The 25119-nt window shown below is 42.3% G+C and overlaps 1 protein-coding gene across 2 annotated transcripts in view; it reads right to left on the bottom strand.

The window, feature by feature from the left end:
* Positions 1-24407, bottom strand: part of TMEFF1 (transmembrane protein with EGF like and two follistatin like domains 1) — a 114624-nt gene extending 90217 nt beyond the window's left edge. For both annotated transcript variants that reach the window (XM_063164501.1, XM_063164511.1), the window contains exon 1: positions 24158-24407. In XM_063164501.1, the coding sequence (XP_063020571.1) occupies positions 24158-24392 (235 nt within the window). In that variant the 5' untranslated portion in view covers positions 24393-24407. The remainder of the gene's footprint in view (positions 1-24157) is intronic.
* Positions 24408-25119: the final 712 nt, after the last annotated feature.

Raw genomic sequence — 25119 nt, 5'->3', positions numbered from 1 at the left:
CCTCAAACACGGCTTACACTTTGGAGCACAGCTTACAGCACGGAGCACAGCTTACATCACGGAGCACAGCTTACACCTGGGAGCACAGCTTATACCTCAGAGTACAGTTTACATCTCGGAGCACAGCTTACACCTCAGAGCAAAGGTTACACCTCGGCTGTGTAAGCCATTTCTGGCATCGAGCTCCAGCGACCTCTGTCTCAGCTTGAAGCTCAGGAGCTGATGATGCTGTGCACAAATGCCTCAGCAGAAAGATGGCTCCTGACAGTAGAGAGCACTTTAATTTAGGAAACAAAAGAACAACAGGGTTTGGCTGCTGGGAGCAGAAGCTCAAGTGAACTCAAAGCCACAATGTGGAGTGGATTTCACGCTGAGGAGGAATAAACACTGAGACAATGTACCTGGGGACTGGCAGACTGGCCTATTCAAGCCTTTAAAAATCAAGTTTGGAATGCCTTCCAAAAAGCCACATCTTAGCTCAGACAGAAATTATGGACTTTTATTTGGGAATTACTGGATGGAAGTCTAGACCACGCACATGCAGAGGTGAGGCCACGTGTCCATAGCAGTCCCTTTTGGCTTTAAAATTATATTTCAGGTTGCTTTCCTTCCCACTTTATGTTTTGTGACTATTTAAAATTGTAATTTTTCCTGGCTTAAAAAAGGTAATACACACACACCCACGTGCTTTGAAAGAGTTTAACTGAGGCTTATGTTTGTAAACCAGCCATAATCTGAATTACATTACATTAAAGTTGTTCAATATTCAAATATTCAAATGCTATTATTTGCAGGAGAATTTTGCTACTCTGCAATAATGCTGTTTCTATTTCTCTGAATATTTAATATTTTCATTGACTGTATTCAAAAGACTACCTGCAAAAATCCAGCTTTAAAATATTATCCTCAGTGAGAGACTAAGGTGGAAGAAATACACAAAATCTTTCAAATTCCCTTTGAATTTGTTTTTAAAGAGATAAAATAACAAAATAATATTAAACAGACCTTCAGAGACAGAAAAACACTCTTTTTCCACAAATAGTTTTATGAAGTCATTTGCAATCCAAATGCCCTATAAAAATGCTGTGTGTGCTTTTTGCAATGCAAAAATTGGTGTAATCACACATTGAACACAACCTGCAGTGTATCATTCATTGAGAATCCTTCCACATATTCTGTTGACAACTGAATGAATTTAATACTTATATATCAGGCACAATTATTTGTATCAACTGCAACTATATGTTAATTATTCAATAAATATAAGTTCACAGAACTTATGTAAATCCTGTAAAAATACATTTTTCCCAAAAATAGTTAGCAGACTGGCCATTTATTACCTTATGAAATAATAGAAACATTACAAGGAAGAGTTAGGAAAAAAAGGTGTGCTTTATTACACATTAGTAAATTGATCTGGTAAGTATTTTGATGTAATGTTTGTCTATTTGTTTTAATTATCTTTTTTTTTTCTAAATCAAGTATTTGCATTTCTTGCTAAGCAAATAACATTTTTACACAAGTCCTCTGTGGATATTTGACACAATGGAAAACATGTTTCTGATGTAACTCACAAACAGCAAAAGGTCTTTGCCCTGGCACAAAAAGTCAACTTCTGTGTAAGATGAGAAAGGCAAATGTAGAATAACAGAAGTGATTATAAAGCAATTAAATTCACAGATTGCAGTGTCTTTTTTTTTTTTCCCTCCATTCTATCAAAATATGTATGAGGAGGAGAGCACATTTAGTACTTTGGAAAAAATGTAGACAATAGCATCTACATCTCCCATGATAAACATGAAATACTAAAATGTAGGGATTAAATTAAAGTGTAGAAACAGGCACTCCCTTAGCTTTTGTTAGAAATAGTAGGAAAACCTGCCAAACTCATTGTTTAAAATCCTCATTGAAACTGGTCCTAAGATGCTGAGGAATTTTCTGTCCTCCAGTTGCACAGAGACAGAGCTGCTGCTGACACTTGTAACAGTGCAGAGCAGGCAGGAACCACACCACCTCCATAATTAGGAGTCTGTCTCCAGGATGTGGCTGCTCTAATGATGTTCTCCAGAGCAGATCCAAACAGTAGGACAAATTTGTCAGGAGCTCTCTGAGCAAAGTCTGTTGCAAAAAGAGGGAGAGACATAATGTTTATCTGTTCACACATCAAAGCTGCCCAAGGAGGCTGGGTATGGACCAGCTGGACAAAAAATCTGCCCAAACACCTTCCCCATACAGCCACAATGGGAATCTGCTGACTGCTGGAAGCACCTGCATGCACTTCACACACTGCAGAGAGGGGATAAGGGCATGTCAGTGAAAATGACTCAAGTAACTTCACATTGCAGCTTTTTAGCAGTAGGGGCAAAAGGGGCATCCAGATCAGCTGACGGGAACACTGGGTGCAAGAGATGAATGAAATCATAATTTCATTTTTTCACTCATTCTGGACTAAACACACTTCTCGGACAAGGACACAAACTGTGCCTTCCCCTGGTTGCTCCTAGCACTAGGAAATAAAATCTTGTTTGAAATTCTCATGGTCCCCCAATTGCTGGATCACATTCAATTAAACAGAGAGGAAAACATGTTTCTGATGTAATTCACAAACAGCAAAAGGTCTTTGTCCAGGCACATGAAAGTCAACTTCTGTGCAAGATGAGAAAGGCAAAAAAATGGAGAATAACAGGAGTGATTATAAAGCACAAGAAGATGTTGGAAGTGAGTTTTGGTGAAGGAAGATGATGGCCAAACACAGAGCATGCCTGAACACTCAAATACTAGGAAAAGCATTGTTCCTTGCATATCTAATGATGGTACTTGTGACAGCCCTCAGACCCAGAGGCAGCATACTCCAGCTCCTGCCAAGGTGCTACATCTCCTGCTGACAGGATTCACACTCTGCCTCACACAGTTTTACTGTCTTGACATATCTGGTCCTCCAATTTTTTCTCTCTTTGTGTTTTTTCTACTCTTCAATTTTTGCTTCACTGATGAGCTCATTAAGTACAGCAATATAATCAGCATCCCATTTTCCCCAGGGGATGGAGAGAGAGAAGGCAAGGATACTACATGGCAAATGCTATCATTTCTTTTAACATACATCAGGCAGGTACCCAAATACCATGTCTGTGGGCTTGTCACAGCAACACATTAGCAGAACAAAATGAAGTGGAAGGGTTGCCTTTATCTTCTCTGCTCATAAGCTTGAAACATCACAAACCTAAGGAGAAAAAGACAAGGAGAAGGCTTTCCTCAGAGAGGAAAAGGACAGCAAAAACAGGTGGCAAGACAGACATAAAAAAAACCCCACAAAGAGCTACAAGATCTGAAAAGATCAAGTAAGCAATGGACTGCAGAGGAAGTTTCTGAACTCTTGTGTCCAGTGTGGAAAGCTGGAGAAGCTGGCCTGTCTCTCACACACAGGGCTGTTGCCAGAGGATGGGACAGTGGCTGGAGTCAGCAAGGAGCTGAGACCCAAGGGCTGCAAGACCATTTCTCACAAAGAGAGATATTGCCAGAAATATTCTTGCTCAAGGATGTATCCTGTTTCTACCACAATTCTGCTAACTTCTGGTAGCAGAAGTACACTAGTAGAACTGCTGCTACTCCAGTGTATCCCTGGAGCACATTACATGAAGAACGTGCCTTAATGAGCATAAGGCCATGTGTTTCAGCCAACCCTACAAAAATTATACACAACACAATGCACATGCCCTCTGTCCAGCAATAATCCACTACTTTATTCATCTGTCAGACAGCTCAGTCAAACCCAAATGCTGCTCCAGTGACAGCTTAAATGGTGTTGTCCCAGGGACAGCCTTAAAATAAAAACCCCAGTATATATACCATAAGTACACCAGCAAAGCATTTGCTTTGTCTTCCTCAGAGTGTGGAGCATGAATTACAGGAGCAGAGTCAGACCCAGATGGCCTTGTGCAATGGAAAGGAAAACAGACACTCATTAAAACGTCGTCTTCCTCTCTGCTACCAGGACGGGTCAGCAAAATTTCTCCAGAACTAGGAGATCCTTTTTCAGTCTGGCAGAGGCATTCAAGGGAGAATTATTCAGCTAGAAGACTTTCTGATTAATCTGTCACTGGCCTGCATTGCTTTTGGGACAGCACATCAGGATGCTGTGTTTCCCTGGAAGCTGAAAAACTCATAAATGTGCCTCCCGTATTTCATGTATGTTTTTCAAATACAGCTGTAAAAATTAGCTCTCACAAAAGGGCCTTGGTAGCAATAGAAACTTTTTAAAAATAATTTTTCACCCTACCAGTTTTTTCTCCAAAAAATGCATTCTCTTACGCTTCTCCTACGCAATGAGGTGTCTTGCTTCCACAAAGTGATCAAATCAAAACACAGAATGACAGCAAGGGCATCCAATTATGAGTCCATTACTTTTTAAGACCTGGACAGAAAGCAACATCAATTTTCTGAAAAATATTGTAACATATAAAATAATATAGTCATTTCTGAGTTGTTTAAAAAACAACATGTAATTTAAACTTTACCATGCAATTTCAATATTGAAATACTCTACATATAGGTAAATATAATGATTTGAGAATCTCAAATCAGGATACTAAATTTCACCACAAAACATCTTGCTGTTGCCAAGATAAAAGGCAATGAGGATCAGCATGTCTACATTAAGCTGTGACAGTGTAATAACATAACATTTATGTTGGAAATAACTAACTAAAAGAAAGGAGGAATAAGACTTACTTTTCTAAGTCACAGTTATAAAATTATGCCATCATTTCTCCATAGAGACTAGGGGACAAAATAAAACACTGGGTGATTCCAGATTTATAAACAATATGTATCCAAGGATAAAAGGGCACAGTTTCTTCATCACCAGTCTAACTTTCTTCATCAAAATTTGCAATATCTAAGAAAATAATGCCAAAAATTAATTGTATTTTTTGAAGTAGAATGGCCTCCAAATGAGTTTAGAAACTTCTGTCATATCAATCTTAGCCATTTTAATATGGTATTCTAGGTATAAGACTATGCTCAGAAAATCCTGACAATATAATTTTAACTAGAAAGCATAACTATATATTCCAATGAAAAATCCTAATCAAAAATCATGAATTAAATCATTTGAATGAACTTGATATGAATGATAAAGATGAAAAAACCAGCTTGTGCATGTTGCTTATTTCTGATTCCAAACTGGAAAAATACCTGGCCAGTTTAAATTTAAAGACTTGATCCAGTCACTGTATGCTAAGTCCAGAACCATCTGTGATTTAATTTAATTTTTCTGAAATTAATTAGGAGATTTTTAAAGGTACCAATAACCATTAGATAAGTACTTTCAGCTTTGAAAAATCTCATTAATGATAAATATATGGAATGAAGATATCACAGCAAATTAAAAATTATGTGAGTCTTTCAGGGTGAGTTTTTTAAGTGTTCTTGATCTAATATCCATATCTGTTAAGTCTGAAACAGTATTAAATCCTTTTGAAAGCATCTTCATTTTCAATATTTAAAGCAGTTGAGCACTTCAGCTCTGATCGAACAAAACAGTTAAGAACATAAGTATATAACGGTAGAATTAAGCACGTGCATATTTTCAGTATTAGAGGCTTAATCTGTCATTTTGGCTCATGGTCTGTTAAACAGAAAAAAATATATTTGCAAGGGGAAACCACAATAACTGATAAAAGAATTTGGGTAAATATCCACTAGTAGGGAGAATATTTGGTTCTGCGGGTTTTTAAGGAAGAAATAAAGAAAAAAGAAATTATATTTTTGATTAACTGACTTCCCCTCTCCTGCTTCCTGATGTAGGACTCTTTTTCTCAGGAACCTTCAACATGTTTCTCTTCCCTAATCCTCTCACTTAGCCAACTCCTCAGCTAGATGCAACGCTTCTTCCTCTCTTCCATCCACCCTGTTCCTCCTGTCATAACACTCCAGTTTCTTGTCCAACACCCTGGGTGCTGCCCATGACCTCCCTGCCCAGGTCCCAGGGCTGTCCCCTCCTCACTGCCCCCTTCCTCACTGCCCACTGCCTCTTGCCAAGGATCCAGTTCTGCTCCCTAATGGCCAGGAAGAGTTCCTGTTTTCACCCCATGTTTTCTTCTTTGCTTGAGGCCAGCAAGATTTTTACACTCTTCCCAGGCTGATGTCTCCAAGTTCTGTTATTCCTATCCTTCCTGTCCTTACATTTGCCTCTTCCTCTTTTTTTCTTCAGCATTTACCTTGAACAAGCAATTTTAGTCTTTGCTCACTTCTGACTGAAGACCACTCCTTTTTCACTTGTTTTATCCTGTTCTCAGTCCCTTGATTCAGACTTAATAATGCACTCTTCCTTCTGATATTTTAATTTTCAAATCCCTTTTCTCTGAGGAACAGCTTTTCTCACCTGCCATTCTGCTACAGCTTTTCTGATACCCAGCCAATTGTCTCTCCACCTCACCTCACACACTGACCTTCAGCAGACTCTTCCTACACTGACACACAGGGCTATTCCATTTCCTAGGAAAGCTCTCTGCTTTCATTACTCTCCGGCTGCCCTGTCCACTTTTGACTCCACACAGTGAATTGTGCACAGCTGGCTTGGTAGCAATGTGGCTGCAGTAATATGAACTTTAGCGTGAAATGAAAAATTTACTGAAAAGCAGGACAAACAGTCTGACGTTTCACCCAGCCTCATCTCCTTTCAATCAATGTCCTCTTCTTGGACAAAGACAGACAAAACTATGTCTTATTTTAAAGTCCTTGCCCCCATCGGCCTAAATCTATTGCCTTTAGAGAAGTTGTTCACCCGCTGCATTTCTCACAAGTGCACCTTTATGTGACTCTGACTGTTCCCTGTCTTGACTTCACCTTTTTGGCAGTGTGCCTGCTTGGCTGAAAAGAGCCTTAATGAATTGAAAATACAAAAAGGGAGCACACAAGTGTAAATAAAGATAGGCAAGACAGGAGGAGAACAAAAGCATTGCCTGGGCACTCTGGCACAAAAACAGGAAGGCAAAAGCCCAGCTGGAGCTAGCAAGGGACACTAAGGTTAAAACGAAACTATTCTACCAGAATGCTATTTGCAAGAGGAAGGTCAGGAGAGATGTGAGTCTGCTGATGAATGGGGAAGAGACAAGTAACAGGCATCAAAGAAGAGGCTGAACCACTCTGTGTCCTTTCTTACAGTCTTCATAGACAAAGCCTGCTCTGAGTCCCAGCAAATATCAACCCCATCCAGAACACACAGGGCCAGACAACAGCAAAGCAGCAACAAGTTAGAGACTACTCAGAGGAAACCAGGTATGTTCAGATCCACCAGGCCACGTTTCAACAAGGATCTGGCAGAGCTGACTGATGTGACCATGAAGTTGTTGTCAATCAGCTGTGAGAAATGAAGGTCAGAGGGCAAGCTCCCTGATGACAAGGAGAAAGCTAACATTATTCCCATCTTTATGGAAGGGCAAGCAATGCAATGAAGGGCATCTAGGGAATAATTAGTGGGTCAGCATCACCTCAGCCCCAGGTGAACATCCTCTCCTAATCCATCACTGAAGACAGGAGAAGATGACTAGCAAGAACAGCCAGCGTGGATTTTTCAAGGGAAAATCGTGCTGGACTTCCTCACTCTCTTCCATGAAGAGTCCAAAGGAAAACCAATTAGTAATTAGACTTGTGATACTATCTCCCCTTTTAAGCCAAGGAAATATAGATGGGATGGATCCACTCGCTGCAAACAGACTGGACTGCCAGGCTCCATGGCTTGACATGTCATAGGTGGCCAGGAACAGCAGGGGCACGTGCCCTTGGATACCTTCATCCACAGCATGTGCTGAGACAGAGGTTACCATGGGCAAACACACAGGACACATCAGATTGCAAGGAAGGGCAGGAGTAGATGGATGGAACAGCCACTGTGTCCTCAGTTTCCCTACTGTCCAATGCCTGGAAAGGCTGCTTCCATAAACACAAAGGGGAAAAACAAAAAACCTGCATATTTTTAGCAGTGTTTTGAATTGACTCTCATGCTAAAGTGGAGAGGGTTCACACAGCTCTTTTAGAAACACAGCTCTTTTTTTCCTTGGGGTTTGTGCTCATAAGCCAAGCTGGCAGATGCAGAGCTTGTAAGCTCAGGTGATGAAGCAGACCCCAAGAGACAATGAGTTTCAGCAGGTTAAAAATCATTAATGTTTCTATTACTTGTTTGATTAGATGATTAAAATTTACCACCAAGTGTGTTTCCAGAGATGTGAACTCCGGAAAAGGGGATTCCTCTGAGATGAAAGGTTTATGTTTTGGTTTGTTTGGGGTTGTTTTGTTTTTGCCATTCAAAGTGAACTTAGTTGCTCTTCTTTTTTAACTGCCATGCTTTCTTAGATTAATCCTGTGGGGGTTTTTTCCCCTATAGCAGTGTCTTGTTTTCTTGCTCCTCCTAGAAAATACAAGAAATTTAATAGCTCTATGAGGTTTATGTATATTGTTGTTCTTGTGACTGCACTATCATTGACATTTAATGAAAATGCATTCCCCATATTTTGTTAGCTGAACATGCAACTGCTTTTAACTTGCAATAACTGCACAAGCCCATTAAGAGATGCTTCCCATTATGCTGCCATATTACTTTACAGATTTCACATTTTTTAGTGGAATAAAAAGTTTAATTGCTCCTCAATTTTGGGAACAACAGTGCTTAACATCTTGCATTAGATTCCTACCTCATCTTTTGCTATTTCACTCTGTGTCTATAAAACCTTTCTCGCAGTTAAAATTCCTTTTGTGCAGATAGATCCTGTCATGTGTAATGGCAGGAAAAATAGTAAATATATTTAGTGAAGTGTAACATGAAGAACAAGGCAAATTAAACAAGAAAATGAATCATAAGCAGTGCTTCTATGCTGGCTATACAAGGCTCCGAAAAACCGAACAAACTCTGACAGACTTCTTTATTCCACAAGATTTCTGCCCATTTTGCAGAAAGATAAATACTGAAATTTATTATTTCAATGTAGTGATGAAAATCTGTGGCATAAGGTGTATTTATGTCTGTAGTGAGGTCTGTCCAAGCTAGGGAGACATTCAAATTTCACTAAGGGATATGAGTTCATGGGGAAATACCGAGAAGCCACTCAAAAAGTTAATCCATATGTAAAATACATATATGCACCTCTAGTCAAGCAGAGGTAAAAACTTTTTCCTAGAGGTTTTATCCTCCTATTTGGTTGACCTCTGGAGTTCACACTATCTCACCAGCTGGGCAGTGAAGCATTGGAATTCCTGTTCAAGGACCTTCTCCAGGTGGAGGAAAGGTACAGTTTGCAGGCAGCTTGCTGGTACCAACAGGGACAAGGACTCCTATCTCCTTGCAATCCCTTCCTGCTCTCCACTTCATGGTCTTGTCACATCTAGTACTTGTCACAGAATCACAAAATCACAGAATCACAAAATCACAGAATCATTTGGGTTGGAAAAGGCCTCCAAGGTCATCAAGTCCAGTCTTTGTCCAATCTCCAGCTTGTCAGCTAGAGCTTGGTGCTAAGTGCCACGTCCAGTTATTTCTTGAACAGCTCCTTGGATGGTGACACTAAGAACCAAGAAAAAACACTAATTCAAAAAATATCCACTATTTGCTGTACTAGGGTTCTGTGCTTTTTAGCTGGTGCTAAAGAGCCAGTTGAGAGCAGGGTGCACTGAAGGCTGAAGGAGGTGAAACCCTTGGCAAGGTCAATTTCCAATGCCCTCTCTCATAAAAGCATTCTTTGAAGAGGGATTTCTATCACATTCAAAAACCAAGACGAATCCGCTCCCCAAACTAAACTACAGTTTTCTCTTCCTGGTCTGCAAAGTTTTTCCAGTGTCATCTAATGATATTATTCAGTTGATGCTTCTAAGATACATGGAATAAATACTTGTTTCACTTCTATTATTTTCCCTTTCATAGCAAGAAATAAGACAGTCTTACTGACCCTGAGAAAAAAAAAAAAAAGCTGTACAGAGCTTCTGTAGGATGAGTTGCGAAAGAATCTCAGAAACATGCCCATGAAAACAAGGATATTTGACTTATTGGAGTAAATGAGTTTGACACTTCAAAATGTTGGCATTTTCTAATTTCTAAACAGTGGAGGTCTTTGATTTTAATGCAACTTTCTAACGTTAAAGCTGCAATAATACACAAAGCTGGGAACTGTATTTTTAGTTAATGGTGTATAACATTTTCCATCATAAGATCAAGTTTTAAGTTGCTCATGGTGTGCAGGCTCATTGTTTTCATATAAAATTTCCAGCTGTGTAATTTTTTAAGAACAAAGCTGGGGCACTCACAGTGTTTTGTTCAGTTGTTTGGGTTTTCTTTAAGTGACTAAATTGTAGCTATTGTATTATTGTGTTTGAGGAGGTTTGCATTCAGGAGCTGAGATATGAGGTGCAGTGAAGGAGGTATGAGTTGCCAGGCTCAGACCATTTTATTCTGCTATGTGAAAATACATCCAATCCACCTGAAGTGTTAAGCTGCTCTAAGAGGTTTATCTGTTAAGTGCCACCAGCAAAACTGGTCACAAGCTCCACCTTTCATGCACTCTTTTTTAATGATGTCCCAGGTGAGCTCTGGTTCCAGCATTTTCAAAATCGGTGCTGGCAAACTTGTATGTCTGTCCTACTTGTCACATTCATATGGTCTCAGTGGTCTCCTTGCCCGAGAGCAGAAAACAGTCCGAGTACAAAGCTGAGCATGGGCTGTGAAGGAAACACACCTGGCAGGTACAGCATTGTGGAAAGAAGACCACAGGAATGCCAGAAGAGAGGGATCACAGAGTGGAAGAGGCACGGATGGATAAAAGACAGCCCCTGGAAAACATGGGATCCCGGGCCTGAAGAGACAGCCCAGGGTTGCTAGGTCTTTTCTTTCTGATAAATATGTGGAAAAATTCCATGTCTGCTTTTCAGGTGCCTAGTTGATAAAGAACTACTTCCAGTGGTATCCATTATGCCATTAATTCAAGTGAGAGGTCTGTGCCAGGATATAATGGTCTTAGCTTTTCTCACAGCCACTTAAAAATCAGTTCATCCTTAGAAATGTCTGTATTTTCCTTAGTTGATAGTGAGGAGGTTTGTTCTCTTTTTATTTTTTTTTTCCTGAAGAAACTTATGTTAAGCAAAGCCATACTAAAAGTGCAAATGAAGTGCTCAGAAACAAGAAGATTCCTGAATTAATGTTATTTGACCAAATGTAATTTTTATGTTCTTGTGCAATGCTAGACAAGTTTCTGAAATCAGATTTTCCAGACATGCTCACTAATTGGGCATTTCTCATTGTCTGGATGCTTTTTGTCCCTCAAAGCAATTCAAGCAGGGATGCAATAATTCACAGCAGTGGAAGCTGTTCATTGAATATATCAAGTTCTATTTAAAATATCCAAGTATCCATATCCACTATTTCTCGAAAATCCAAGTTTTCACTCAGACTTAAAGTCTAACTAACACAAAAAAACCCCGAAAAAACTGTAAGCAGTTTTCAGATTAATCTGGCCCATGTTTAATTTTTAGAGGTGTTTTAAAACATATACAAAAAAGTTACCGATTATGTTGCCAAGGTGGGAAATTTCCAAATACAGAAATTTCAAGAGCAAAATCATTGTAAAAATCTTTACAATAATGTTCCTAATATATCTTCTCTTTAATATATTTCTAAACCAGATTTTTAATTCCATTGGTAAAACAGAGTTAAGAAAATAATGCATGGTGGGATCAATCAAAAATAAATGGGACATGGGTCTGAGTGCAGAAACAGTGACCAAGGAGGCCATGGCAGATGTCCCCCAGCCATGGGGATGACACACTGCCAGCATGACAGTCAGCATGGATGGCAGCTCTTTTGTGGGAATGTTCTATTGACAGGAACAGAAAGAAATAGCTATTTGCAAGTTGCAGAACTTTACTACACACAGGAAATGAAACACTGGCTTGCCTAAACATGAGTTATCCAACTTAAAAAAAAAATTAAAGGCTGTTGCAGTTAATAGTGGTCTGAAAGAATTTAGTGCCAACCCTGTATGTTCTAAAGCTACAGACATTAAAAAAAAACAACAGGAATACACTTCAAAACTTACTAAGAGGACAATGTACCACAGATCCTGCCAGTCTATATCAAAATTAAGAATTTATAATAAAATCTTAAGTGGTTACTGATTTCAAAGAACTAAGTACCTTTTCACTTTTAGAATACTAAATAGAAGTTAATTCCAACAAGAGGGCACTCTCCATGTAAGAGATTAAAATGTAACAGTTAGATCTCATAGCTTTCAAATTAATATGAAAACCTCAGTTTCCTCTTGCACTTCACTCTCATTAAAAATCCTTCAGCAGGATTTTTAGGATAAACTAAAAAAATCATTGTGGTGCATTCTAACAATACACAAGCTTTAGTAAAATAATATTAGATTCCTATTTTGTATACAGAAAAAGGAAATAAATTAACTCCTGGGTAATATCCCTGAAACATTAGCAGTATGAATGGTGCTGGAGCATAATTAGGTTTGCAGAAACTCTCTCCTCTGAACACCCATACACTATGCTATTTAGGTATAGTTTTGAAAACTGTAATTAAACAGTCAGAAAACCACTGGAAAAGAAACAAAATAACCAGCCACATAAAAGTCACAGGGAGAAAACAAACAAACAAGCCCCTGGTTGATCATTTAGGTTTCTTAATGAGTTCTGGTAATTCCAGTAAGTTACAGAAGCCAGGAAGAACCTGAGCAGGCAGCTCCCTTCCTTTCAAACTTTAACAACTCTATTACACTTCAAAAAACCAAATCACTGCTCAGCTTACTGAAATAACATTTTTTCTCCTGTATGCATTCTTGTCAGATAAATCTATAGCTAATAATTCCTCTCTGCCAGCTCGTTTATCCATACTGAAACACCAGGAAAAACACAATTCCCAGAGCTCCTGCTAAGCCCCTTTGCCAGCCTGGAAAGGATTTTCAGGGGCTGGGAGTTTATAGTCAGGCTGCAGCATGGCATACACAGAGCAAGGAATGCTGTCCTGTTTCATCACCTCTGGCAACGATGGCTGGCACAGGCTGGAAGAGCCACTGGGTTTGTGGAGAACTGGTGGAACTCCAGCTTGCTGGGAGCTGATGGCATCTCTGCAGCGGCAAGCTGGACAAAGCCACTGGACCTGAGTGGACCTGTGACACTCAGCATTTCAGAGCCAGAAACAAGCCTTTCCTAAGGGACAGGCAGAAGGCCACCTCTTTCATCAATATATTCATCCATCTCTCCCTGTTCCCATCATGCCTCTTCCAGAGTCCGAAGCAGGTGGAAATTATTCACGGCTGCCGGCTGGGGATTCCCGCGGCAAATGTAACGCTGGATTAGAGAGCTCACGGGTTGTCCTCCTGGGGCCACTGCCAAAATATGCCCAGGGTCAGCTCACAGCTCTTGAGGGACACCTCCTAGTTGCTGTAAATTAGCTGCCACTACCCAGTGAGCAGCAGAGGACCAAGGAACTTTGCCTTGTTGCTGTCATTCCGCCCTGGCCCAGGTGCTGCAAAAGGACATCTCGACTTTGCCAGGTGTTTGGACAGCTGGCCAAGTGAGCAAGGAGCAGAACCTCGTCCTCCCCTCAGGCACGGCCAGTCAGGCCAGGGGGATGGGCTGAGGAGGGGCACCAGACGTGTTATCATCCCTGCTCTGCTCCCTCTCACTGCTGGGGCACTGGGAGACATTGTGTCCCTGCTAATCTCAATTTAATCTGTGTTTTCTCTTTGAATGCAGGGCCACAGCCACACTCACTTCACAGCCTCAGTCAGCTGTCTGTAACAGCACTCCCAAAATGGCAGAAAAAAAAAAATCAGCCAGCACAAATCTTCATATAAATGTAGCAGGAGGAAAAAAAAACCCAACAAAACATAACAAGCTTACAGGTAAACATGCACATGACTGAATTCTGCCTTTTGTCTCACACCCACATATCTGAAATGGAATAAAAGGACAATTCAGTCCTGGGGTACACAAACACTGGCTGAGGTACAGTTCATGAGTAAACCCAGACTGAACTGGATGCAAACATGTCCGTGTAGCTTGCAGAAATGTAAGCAGTTGAGCCCATGACTTTGGTACAGCTCTGGCTGCAAGCCGATGGAATATCATTGTTTCTACACCTCCAGTCTGTACAGCTGTGTCAAGCTAAAATTTACAGGTTCTTACTCCTTACTCTGAACAAAGAGAAATGTGATTTTCACAAAGACCATGATCTGGGAGCTCCCGTTGATTTTAATCAGTGGTTAGCAATTCTGGAAAAATCCTTAGTAGTGGGCTTTGCCCTACTGCTTAGGAAGTCGGACCATCAGCTCCCTTCCCCTGTTTGTAGAAATCTTTTTAAATAAATTATTCATGGAGAAATACTAAGAAATACTAAGAAAATGAAAGACAATTTGGATATTAGATTTGCCTGATCAACATGAGATTTTTGTTATGAGCTTTGTTAGCTGTTTATCAACCTACCAATCCTCACTCCCAAGGAAAAAAAAAAAACAAACCAAATCAGAAAATGCCAAAATTGGAGAACAATATGGCACAAACGTCTCTGATCTCATTGACTCTTTTCAGAAATAAAAGCATTTACTCACAGAGGACACATAACAGCAGATTCTGGTTGCTTTCCACAGTAGAAAAGAGACAGGTTACAACCTATTTCTTTCAGTTACCTGCAGTCACAGAAATGCATTGATCCCTTAGGGTGGAGAGGGGACCAAAAGAAGGATTTCCCATGGCAAGTGACCCCATACCAGCATGGCCAGACCCTGCTGCTGCCCTTCCTCCCCACAGAACAGCCTGTACCTCATGGCATTCCCCAAACAGCCTATCCTGCACATAATCCTTAGATTAAAAAAAAAAAAATTAAAACCCAACAGAAACACCTTAAAAGTGGAAAATGAGCACAGAAGCCACCTTTTCTTAGTCTTTTCTAGAGACTCAATGCTTCACAAGGAAAATCAGAGAAAAGTCATGAAGGGCTTCTGGTGGTAAAACTATTCTGATTTCTTGTAGCCTGAGTAACTGAAAGAGGCATGGGACACATTTTCAAGACTTTTAAAGAAAGATGTAATTATGCCATAAAGCCAGTATTGGTATCTTATAATCTTTCATTAAGTAATTCTGAATGCACTGTGGGGTGACTTTAAATAGAATAGAAATATCTATTACCATAATACAGAATACTAGTAAGTAACTCCTGTGACAGAAAAACCTATGTATTTGGGAAAGAACTGTGAAAACAGTGAAAAGCTTCACTTTTCCAAATTAACTCTGATCTCCAGATTTTGATACTGAATTTTTGAGTCATTATGTTTCACTCAAATATAAGGGGCTTGGTATATAATACACCGCTTTAGATTACGTTTATCAAGTGTCTAACAAAGCAGGATGTTCATCTCTTTGTCTTCTGGATGAAGACTCTTTTATTATACTGTAGTATCTTTTGTTTTAATGCTGCTCTGCAGTGGATTGCCAGCTCATTAATTTTTCTGCTATAACACCCAAATCCCTTTGCTGATCAGTGTGCTGAATGATTGATTCCCTGCTCCCAGACTAATTTTTTACATTGGACTGCATTTACCATCTGGTAGATAAATCACCCAAAACACTCAAATTCGGAGCCTGGTTCCAGTGATTCTCTTTGTTTGTTCAGTCAGCAGCATGAATATCACTTGCAAATGTGGAGATTGTGTTCTCTCACCTGGATAACTGTTCCATATTGCAGACACAGGTTTTAACAAAGAGCAGGAAAAAAAAAAAAGAAAAAAAAAAAGATATTTGTTCTTTGTGGTTTTTAGCCAAAATTTTTGTTTCATCCCTACCATAGCCACTTGCTTCTCACATGAAAAAGAGTCTTTCTTACAGCACAGAACCAGTTGTGCACATTACAAACACATTTAACCGTTTTCACAAAGACATCCTTTGTAGGTGTAAACACCTGCACAAGTGAAGAAAAGGACATCCTTTGCAGTTAAAAGAGAGTAGAAATACAATGAAATAAATTGCCTTCCCAACCCCGTGTTTTATATGAGAAAACAATTCTATAACCTCAACAGGAGCCTGCCTGTTTTATTTTCACTTTTATAACCTTGAAATGATACTTCCATAAAATTATACTTCCAATCAAGACAGCAAGAAAGAGCTCTGCCTCACAGAATTGTCTCTGCAAAATCCTGGGAGAGGTAAAGGATGAAGAAAAAACTCTGGGAGAGAGGTGGTGCTTCAGGAAAAGAACCATTCATCTGCCCACTGCACGCGGCAATGTCGCTCAGGGAGGGGACAGGACACCCCTTTCTTTAGTCTAAGGATCTTTTGCTGCTCTTTGCTGCTCAGAAAACCCATTTGGCACAACACACTGACCTCTGTCTCTCCCAGAGGGATCAGGCAGAGGCAGCACACAATCAGAGTCAATACTAATTAGCAAAATGTAAACATTTCATTAGATCAATGCTTCCCTGAATTTTTAAAGCAACAAACTGCTATCCAGCCACAATTTTTTATCAAATTTTCGATGGAAATACCTGTGGAAAGCTCTGTTTTAGTTTTCTATGCCAACCAGCTAAAGATTTTATAACTTGTTCTCGTGTTTTATGGACATCCTTAAGGACGAAAACTTGAATTTTCAAAAGCACTCATTCATTTTGAATGCCTAGACTATTCTGAACACTTTTGGCACATGCACGAACACCTTTAACTATCCCATCTCTCAAGCTTTTGTGTTGCTGTGGCTAAGAATCTTGTTCAGTTCAAAATTTCAGAGAAAACAGAACCACTTCTGCAAATGATGTTTATCCAAACACTCATTCTTTGTAGTCATATGTGAAGTGTCTGTGAATAGGAAAGAAAGCAAGTAAATCTCTTGTGAGGTACAACAAACTCCTCCATACACTTCAGGCTTAAGCAACAGGACACTTTGTCACCCACTGCTGAAATATGTGTGTTCACAGGAGGTTTTCTATAGCCACAGAGCAGCAGATGTGACAGCACGTTTTCATGGAGGGCTGTGTCCCTTCTCCCCTCACCACCTGCAGGGCTCTCATCGGTTAAAAACCGAGACTGGTTAAAACACTTGCTAAAGCAGCATTTTTTGGTCAGCCACAGGTGAACCCTGACATGTGTCAGACTCCTGGAGCTGGGTAGGAACAGTGAGGGGTGAATCTGGCATAAAGCAGTTGGAGCCCCTCAAGGTGTGCGTTTTGTGTTCCCTCAAACACACTGTGGTGATGAAGGGCAGATTAACCAGAGTTTGCACAGTTCCAACTCTCTGGCTTGCCTGACTGCCCCCATTCACCCCATCTGCTTCCACATGGATCCCATGAGACTCGTGGCAGGCACAGGAGATGCCCCAGGGCCTTTCCTACAGGAACACGGCTGTTGCCTGCCAGCAAGCCAGGCAACTGGAATGAGGCTGCCCACAGCTTTGACAGCCAGGCAGAGCCAGATTTCAGGAGGTTTTGGCCTCCAGACAAGACCTGAGAAGAACCATTTCGTGTCCTGAACACCCTTTTGTCTGTTTGTGGACATTGTACCTGCTCTCCTCCTTGGCTGCTCTCTCTGTCTATGCATCTTACAAAAGTACAGAGAGTTTTGCTCCCATTTAAGAGACATAGGAGCACACTGAGGTCTCAGCCTGATGGGAAAAGGTGGAGAAAACCCAGCAAATACCAAGACAAGTCAGATCACTTCAGAAAAACTACTGACAGTTTTGTCTTGTTCCAGATTTTCTTCCCTTTAATTTTTACATGTTTTTCTGCTGGTCTTAATTAGCCCTCTTTTTGAACTATGCATGAGGATCCTGCCAGCTTGAACATAGTTATATAATGTGGGTGTTTCAAGACTGTAACTGCAACTAAATTTCTTTTTATAATACGAAATCAAAAGAGAGGTATTACAGGGGTTTAATTTTATTCCAAATCAGATCCTTTAAACGCTGTTTCTGTAACACATAATCTATTATCAGAAAAGTCCTGCCTTTTCAGTCCTTACAAATTGTCTACTGTAATGAGAATTTAAATTATCCTAAAATAAATCCAGATTTGCTAGTCAAACACTGCCTCCTCACAAACCACACTATGACACAAACCACGCTACTGCCAGTGAGGCAGTTTTAGAGCAACGTAAAAGAACTTGAACACTGATATTAGTGTAACATTAAGTTGCTCTCCTAAACGGAGAAATCCACATCAATAGATATGCAAATGCATGCAGAGCCTGATCTGTCTACCAGCTCCCAGCCAGCCAGGTCTGGGATGTAACTGGGTCAGTGAGAACTGAAGTCTTTCAGGTACTCTTGTAGGAAAGGCTTTCACTGGCATCTTGCTCCACAGAACACACAAGTTCCCTGGAAAGAGTCTTAAAGAGAAAAAAAGAACTGGATTTTTTTCTCCTTTAAAATAAACAAACAAATAGTAAAACATATGATCCATAAATCCTAGATACCTAATGGCTCAACTAATGGCACCACTAGATACTGTCCTAATAATACAAGATTAAATAATTCTGCTTTCACATCCCCCTGAAGCCATCTGTGAACTAAATTAGAACCAAAGATACATTGTAGCTGTTCATCAAGACAAATAAACAGATTTCAGGTTCTCCAGGAAACTTTAATTTCATCAGATCACAGTTTTGACTGCTGAGCTTACTCCTAATCAGATTTTTTTCTGTAACTTCTTATCCTTTTGTAGGAGAAAAATATCATACAGAGAAGACCAAGAAATGGTTTCATAAAATTTATTATCAACTGATTTAGTGAAAAAAGCTCTTCCTTACACACTTAGGAGTTCCACAAAATACAGCTCCACTCCCCACACTCTCTCTTTTTCTTCCTCTGTCTCTATGTTTCTAAATCGTTAGAATTTCAAGATGATCTAGAAATAAACTACAGCAATTAGAGGGGACTATTTAGTTTCCAGCATAGTATTTAATTATCATTTTCTTATATATAATCTAAAGCTCTTTTTGGGATAGAACATTTTTTTTGAGTACTTCTACAAAGAATATCCTTGGTCCTTGGTTCTGCTGAACATTTAGAACTGAGTCAGTTTAGAAAAAGACAGACCTCCACCTCAGTAATACCAACACATCCCCTATCTCCACTCTTGTTCCACAGCACCTGTGAGCACTCAGTGAGGAGGATATGCAGGAGTCTCGAGTCAGAGGAACAGATCCTTTTTCAACATTCCTGATGCTCAGCATTCTTCCTTCCACAAATGTTACAGCTACTGTTACCCAGGGAACTATTGCCACTGTCTGCTTTGGGGACACTCCCCAAAGTCTGACCACAGCCTGGGAAAAGCACAAGGGCTTTCAGCTGATGGATCAATGGTGGAATGGAATGATCTCTTTCCAGGAAAAGGGTACAGACTTCTGTCAATATCAGTCGGATTCTCTGCTTTTGTACCTCTCTATCCAAAGTTCTTGGCCACAGCTTCTTTTTTTTCTAGTCCAAGTAAATATCAACTCTCCCCTTTATCCAGTCTACTGTCAATTCCAGAAGAAAACTGACAAGATATAAAATATTTATCCCTACATCAACAGGAAGAAAAGGACCAGACTTCTTGTTTTCCCCTTAATAGGAATTATCTGAGAGATCTTGGTACAGGAAGAATGCTTCCTTAGCATTATTTTCCACAACAAACACAGCTTCTTTATTCCTCTTTTCAAAAAACCAGTAAAGAAATTGGATTCAATCCAATCCCCTCAGTCAAGCCTCAATTGCTCCATCACACTACCAGTTCCCACTAGTGACAATGATGGAGTGACACCTGTTACAAGATGATTTTCTGCTATTCTGACACTTTCAATTCTACTTTAATTACCTTTTGGCTCTTTAATCAGCATAAGAATCTGTATTGCAAGGACATTTCATGTCTAAGCAATTACACTAAAGGGAAACAAATATATGCATGCTACTGTCCAAGTTTTAATTTCTCTTTTTAATAATTGCTTTTACTTTTTACATGTAGTTGATTTATATTCATGTCTTATGATAGTTTCTCAAAGTGACACGTAACCTGACTGAGTTTAGATCATTTACTTCAGAAGTTCAAATGGCACAAACACATAGCACATTTTATCCGGCCTGACTGTTATAATTCATTTTCAGGAACATAACTCACAGTATCTCAGATAAAATAACCAATTATTCCTGTCTACCATTTCAGATCAAGTGGAACTATGCAAACACAAAACAACATGTAATTCTTAAAATACGATAATTTACCTGAACCTGTACCTCTCTTACATCCCTTGCTCTTAATGTTCTCACCAACATGGCTGCATATCTTTAGCACAAATTGGTTTTGCTCTGTGTAACTTAGAATGATATAGCAAACAAAACCCCTCATCCACTTAATTTGAGCAAAAAGCACAAAGGATATGTCTGTTCTAGCTGATAAGCACAGATGAAAGCCAGTCTTGAGGCCACATCTCATTCTGGTTCACAGAGCCCCCACTGAGCCCAGGCAGAAACCACGGCTGAGCTCCAGAGACCAGCAGTGCCTGAGGTTTATATCCTCCAAAATCCACGGCCACATCTGCCACGTGGACTGGGAGCTACATGCTTGTGTTCACTCTCCCTTGTTACAGCAGGGACGGCCTGGATCCAGGCTCCAGACAACACAATAGTTTGGAGTGAGAAATAGTGCACATAAAACTCATTTTGGCCAACTCACTCATTATCTCAAGACTTCACCTCAAGTGTAGACATACCAGATAGGAGTAGATTTAGACCTCATCTTCTCCTGAGGAAAAACAGCTACAACAGCACCATAATAGGTGTCCATCAATAGTAAACCTGGGGGATTCCTGCTACAGGATCTGGGGGACAGACATGAAGGCATCCAAAAAAGTAATGAAAACAAATGCACCATATTCTCATTTAAACAGGATCTCATCTTGCTTATTCAATCCTCAATAATCTGTCTTGAAACAACTTTATTTTTACTCACTTCACTCAGAGAGATCTTAAAAAGAGCAGGGGCAGCACACAGTCTGTGAGACTCATAGGTGGGGCATGGAATCAACCCTAGCAAGTCAATTTTATCACACGAAGGAGCAGCACACTGAAAGGCTCACAAAACAAGCATCTCCCTGTTAATTAAAATCCCAGGTGCACACACCCACACCGTGCACTGAGCAGTGTCTCTCTCTATGTACCTTCCACCCACATCTGCAGCGTTTGGCCAGCTATGTATGATCCAGCTGCAACCCCTGTGGCTCCACAGGTGACTGGAGCACAGAGACTCAGCCAGGCTAACACTGAAACTGGCGATGTCCACGCACAGTTTGTGTCTCCAGAGAGCACCATTGCATTAGGAGCTCAGGAAGGAACTACACCTTGTGCTTACCTTCACACATGGGACGCCCAATAACCCCCTGTAGTTCACAGCCCCTCACTAAGGACACAGCTACCCCAGAGCCCGAGCCCAGCATCACACCACCAGCATTTGGACAGGCAGGAAGTATTGGGAATGTTAGGGAAGAAGACTACAGGTAGCACTGGGAATAATATAACATCTCCAAAACACCAGCCTAATACTGTCTTCTCCAGAAAGAAATACCTATTTTGTTTATACCCCATTCAGGGTAAAACAGGGATATTTTATTTCATTAGCTTAGGAAAGTATGGATTGACAGATGAGCAAACACACACAAGTCCACATTGTCAATTAACTCCAGATACGTCTTAATTCTCTGTTTCCTGCTCTAATCACTTTATCAAATGTTCTTCCTTTGGCCAGGGATGATGCAATTATATCATAATTTAACAAAAGGCCAAGCTGCAATGCATGTGCCAAAGGAGCAGAATCAAGGCTGAAAAAGCCATCTTAATGTTCATGTTGTCTCCCTGTGTCCTCCACCTTGTAATGTTCTTTTGTTACAGCAAACTCTTTCTTAAGCAGCATATTCTGTAGCAATAAAGGAGAGGGCTTCAGCATTTCTGAAAAGAAATAACAAATAAATAAAGCTATACAGTCTAACAATGATAAAATGTTACCAGCCCAGGAACGTCTCAAGAAGTGCAAAAAACCTGTTAGGGCAGCAGGTCAAACTGATGCACATATTAAACTTGCAAAACAGCAGAAGAAAGGAGAAGCATTTCGCTTCTTTACATATGGAAAGCAATTTAGAGAGTCCAGTCATATGGAGAAGTAGTAGTAGCATTCTCAAGTTTAACCTTCAGTATAAACAGCAATGTACATCGTAGCAGTCCACTGAGAAGGGTGCTAATGCCAACAGCCGGTCCCACGTGTAAATACAGGAAACTCATCTTTTTCAGGGAGTAGCTCCTTCAGTAAAAGTTAATGAAGCTGTGCAAAGGTAAGTGAGGGGAAAATCTGACCCAGATACAGTGTGTTGATGTTAGTTCTTTCAAAACAAAGTTGAGTACTGAAACCCTGCCATTTTGCATGAAACAGTTAACACACAGCAGAATCTGACTACTGCATTTAAAACAAAATTTTCCTTCCATATTTTTGGAGTTACCCTGAAAAGAGTGCTGCCACAAATATGTATATAGCACATACATTTGCTTGTGCCTATTTTTAGTAGAACCAAATCATGCTGAATGCCTTCAATATAGCACACAGTTTTCTAATTCCAGGCTGGAAAGCCCTCTTTCTGTGGTTGTTTCTAAATAATGATATCCCCGTGTTCCACATCATCTTGGAAACTTCCTCATACATTTCAGCAGCCTTCCATATTTAATCTCACTGATTTATGCTCATGCCATGGTCTAATGACCCATATGTCTCTGATGGGTAAGCCGCTAACGCCAGTGACACATTAACCTATTAACCTCTCTTTAAAAATAACCATCATATTCCTACAAACAGAACGAAAAGTCAGCCGGCAGCAGCAAAATAGCAGCATTGTGGTACTGTCACACAGTAACACAGTGTACATCTAAACTGGGTAAAATGAAGAGGAGCATTTCAAGAATGTGTAGCAGATTTATTGTATTGCAAGACCGTTTTGCCACAGTTTGCTGGTCTGCGAATTTGATAGCCTGCTTTAGCAGCATTATCCGTATTGTAAAATGTAATTGGCAGGAAGATCGCTCTTCCGTGCACTCATTTCTTGAAATCTCTGGTACAGTTTGGGGACCTTATCCTGGAAGGCACCGAGAGTTCCTCCCAACGTGTAAATTGCCTTCCAATCCCGCTGAAGACAATGGGAGCGGGGGCGCTCCGCGCACAGGGCGAGAAACCTTCATCACCTTGGAGAAGGCACTTTGTACAGCTCTCGCTGGCGATTCGTGCAGTGAAATAAACCTATCATTTCAAAAGGCAGGAGGAGGCTCCACAGCCATTTTTCAGAGAAAAAAAAATAAATTCCTTTTTCTAAATGTAGTTTTAGAAGACAAACAAATCTTTCTTAAAACCTGTAAACTTTATATTGTATGTATTTACTTTATTCTACTTCAAAACCATCTTATCCCTCAAGATCTAAGAAAACGTGCTGCTGTCATGACAAACCACAGTGCAACCTTACAATACCAGCACATAATTATGTATATTATGTATGTCATGCAACCAAAGCAGGAACAAAACCAAGAAAGCTCATTCTGAGCACATCGCGGGGTATTTTCCTGCCTACACCTCACCCAGAGTGAATCTCTACGACAGCCGGCAGACGGACGGGCGGAGATGCTACCCCGTGGCTGGGCAGCTCACAGCGAGAGGGAGCCCTGAGAAAGAGCCCGTGTGAGCCATCGGGGCTGCCCTCCCGGCTGCCACCCGGCTGGCGCCCGCTGCTAGCGGCAGGACGGGCCCGGGGCAGCGGCAGGGCAGGGCGGAGGAGGGGCGGGATGGGGCACCCGGGGCGGCCGGCGCGCACCTGCCGGCACCGCGGCGGGGGACACAGCAGCGGGGAGCAACAAAAGCCGGGAGGCGGCGGCAAAGCCCTTCCCTTCGCCGGGAGACCTCGGAGCGGGGCATCTCCCGGCCGGCCGGGCAGCCGGCTCGCCGCACCCGGGGCCGGGGCGGGCGCCGCTCCTTTGTTTTCCGCCGCCCGCAGCGGCACGGCGGGCCGGGCCGGGCCGGGCCGGGCGGAGCAGAGGGGCCGCGCTCAGCCCTCCCTCCACGTGCACGCGTGGGCTGCCCGCAGGGGTGGGCGCGGGCGGGAGCCGGCGGGGCATTACCTGAGCAGTTGATGCCTTTCCCCTTGCCGCCGCCCTGGCACTCGGAGCCGGGCAGGGGATGGGAGGCGCGGCCGGCGGGCAGCGCGGAGAGGGCGAGCACCAGGAGGGCCGAGGTGTAGCAGAGCGCCAGCGGGGGTCCCGCCCGCAGCAGCGGCCGGGCGGCGGCCGGGCTCTCTCCCAGCATGGCGAGGGGCGGCCGAGGAGCAGCGGGATGGCGGCGGCAGGCCCGCAGCATCAACCGGAGCCCGCGGCGCCGCCCGGGCGGGACCCTCCTTTCTCCGCCGCGCCGGAGCGCACCTTCAGCATCCCCGCCGCAGCGGCCGCACGGACCCGCTGCTGCTGCTGCTGCTGCTGCTGCCGCCGCCGGGGCGCGGGCAGGGCTGTCCCCGCCGCGGCCGCGCTCCGTCCGCGCCCGTCCGCCCCGCGGAGCCGCCGCCTCGCCCCGGCCGCGCTCCTTTGTGCGCGGCGCCCGGCAGCGCCGCCGCTCCGCCTGCAACAAAGGGAGCGGAGCCGAGAGGCTGCTGCCGCCGCCGCCGCCGCCGCGGAGGGGGAGGAGGAGGAGGGAGAGAGAGAGCGAGAGATGGGGGAGGAAGCACACGTGATAGCAGCCCCCTCCCCCGGGACCGGAGGGGAGGTGAGGGGCTTCTCCTCGCTCGGCGGGCAGGGCGAGCGGCGGCGGCAGCGCCCCCCTCACGGCGGGGCCGCCCCCAGGGAGCCGTGCGGGTCCCGGGCGGACACAGGCGACGGGCGGGGACAGCACCGGCGGTGAACGGGGCAGAGAGGGTCCCCCGGGGCGTCGAGGAGGGAGGACCGCTGGCACAGCGCTTGTCACTGTCCGGGGTGATGTTTTATTATTCACTAATAAGCCGGCGTGAGTGGGGTTGGGAAAGAAAGCAAAGAGATCGTTTCTTCTATTAATTGTAAGGGTTGTGTTTAATTTTTGCTGAACGGAAGCCTGGCAT

Source organism: Melospiza melodia, chromosome 1 (assembly GCF_035770615.1).
Source record: "Melospiza melodia melodia isolate bMelMel2 chromosome 1, bMelMel2.pri, whole genome shotgun sequence".
In the NCBI taxonomy this organism is placed as follows: Eukaryota; Metazoa; Chordata; class Aves; order Passeriformes; family Passerellidae; genus Melospiza; species Melospiza melodia.
The sequence above is the reverse complement of the archived record's forward strand: the minus strand, read 5'-3'. Positions and strand labels throughout refer to the sequence as shown.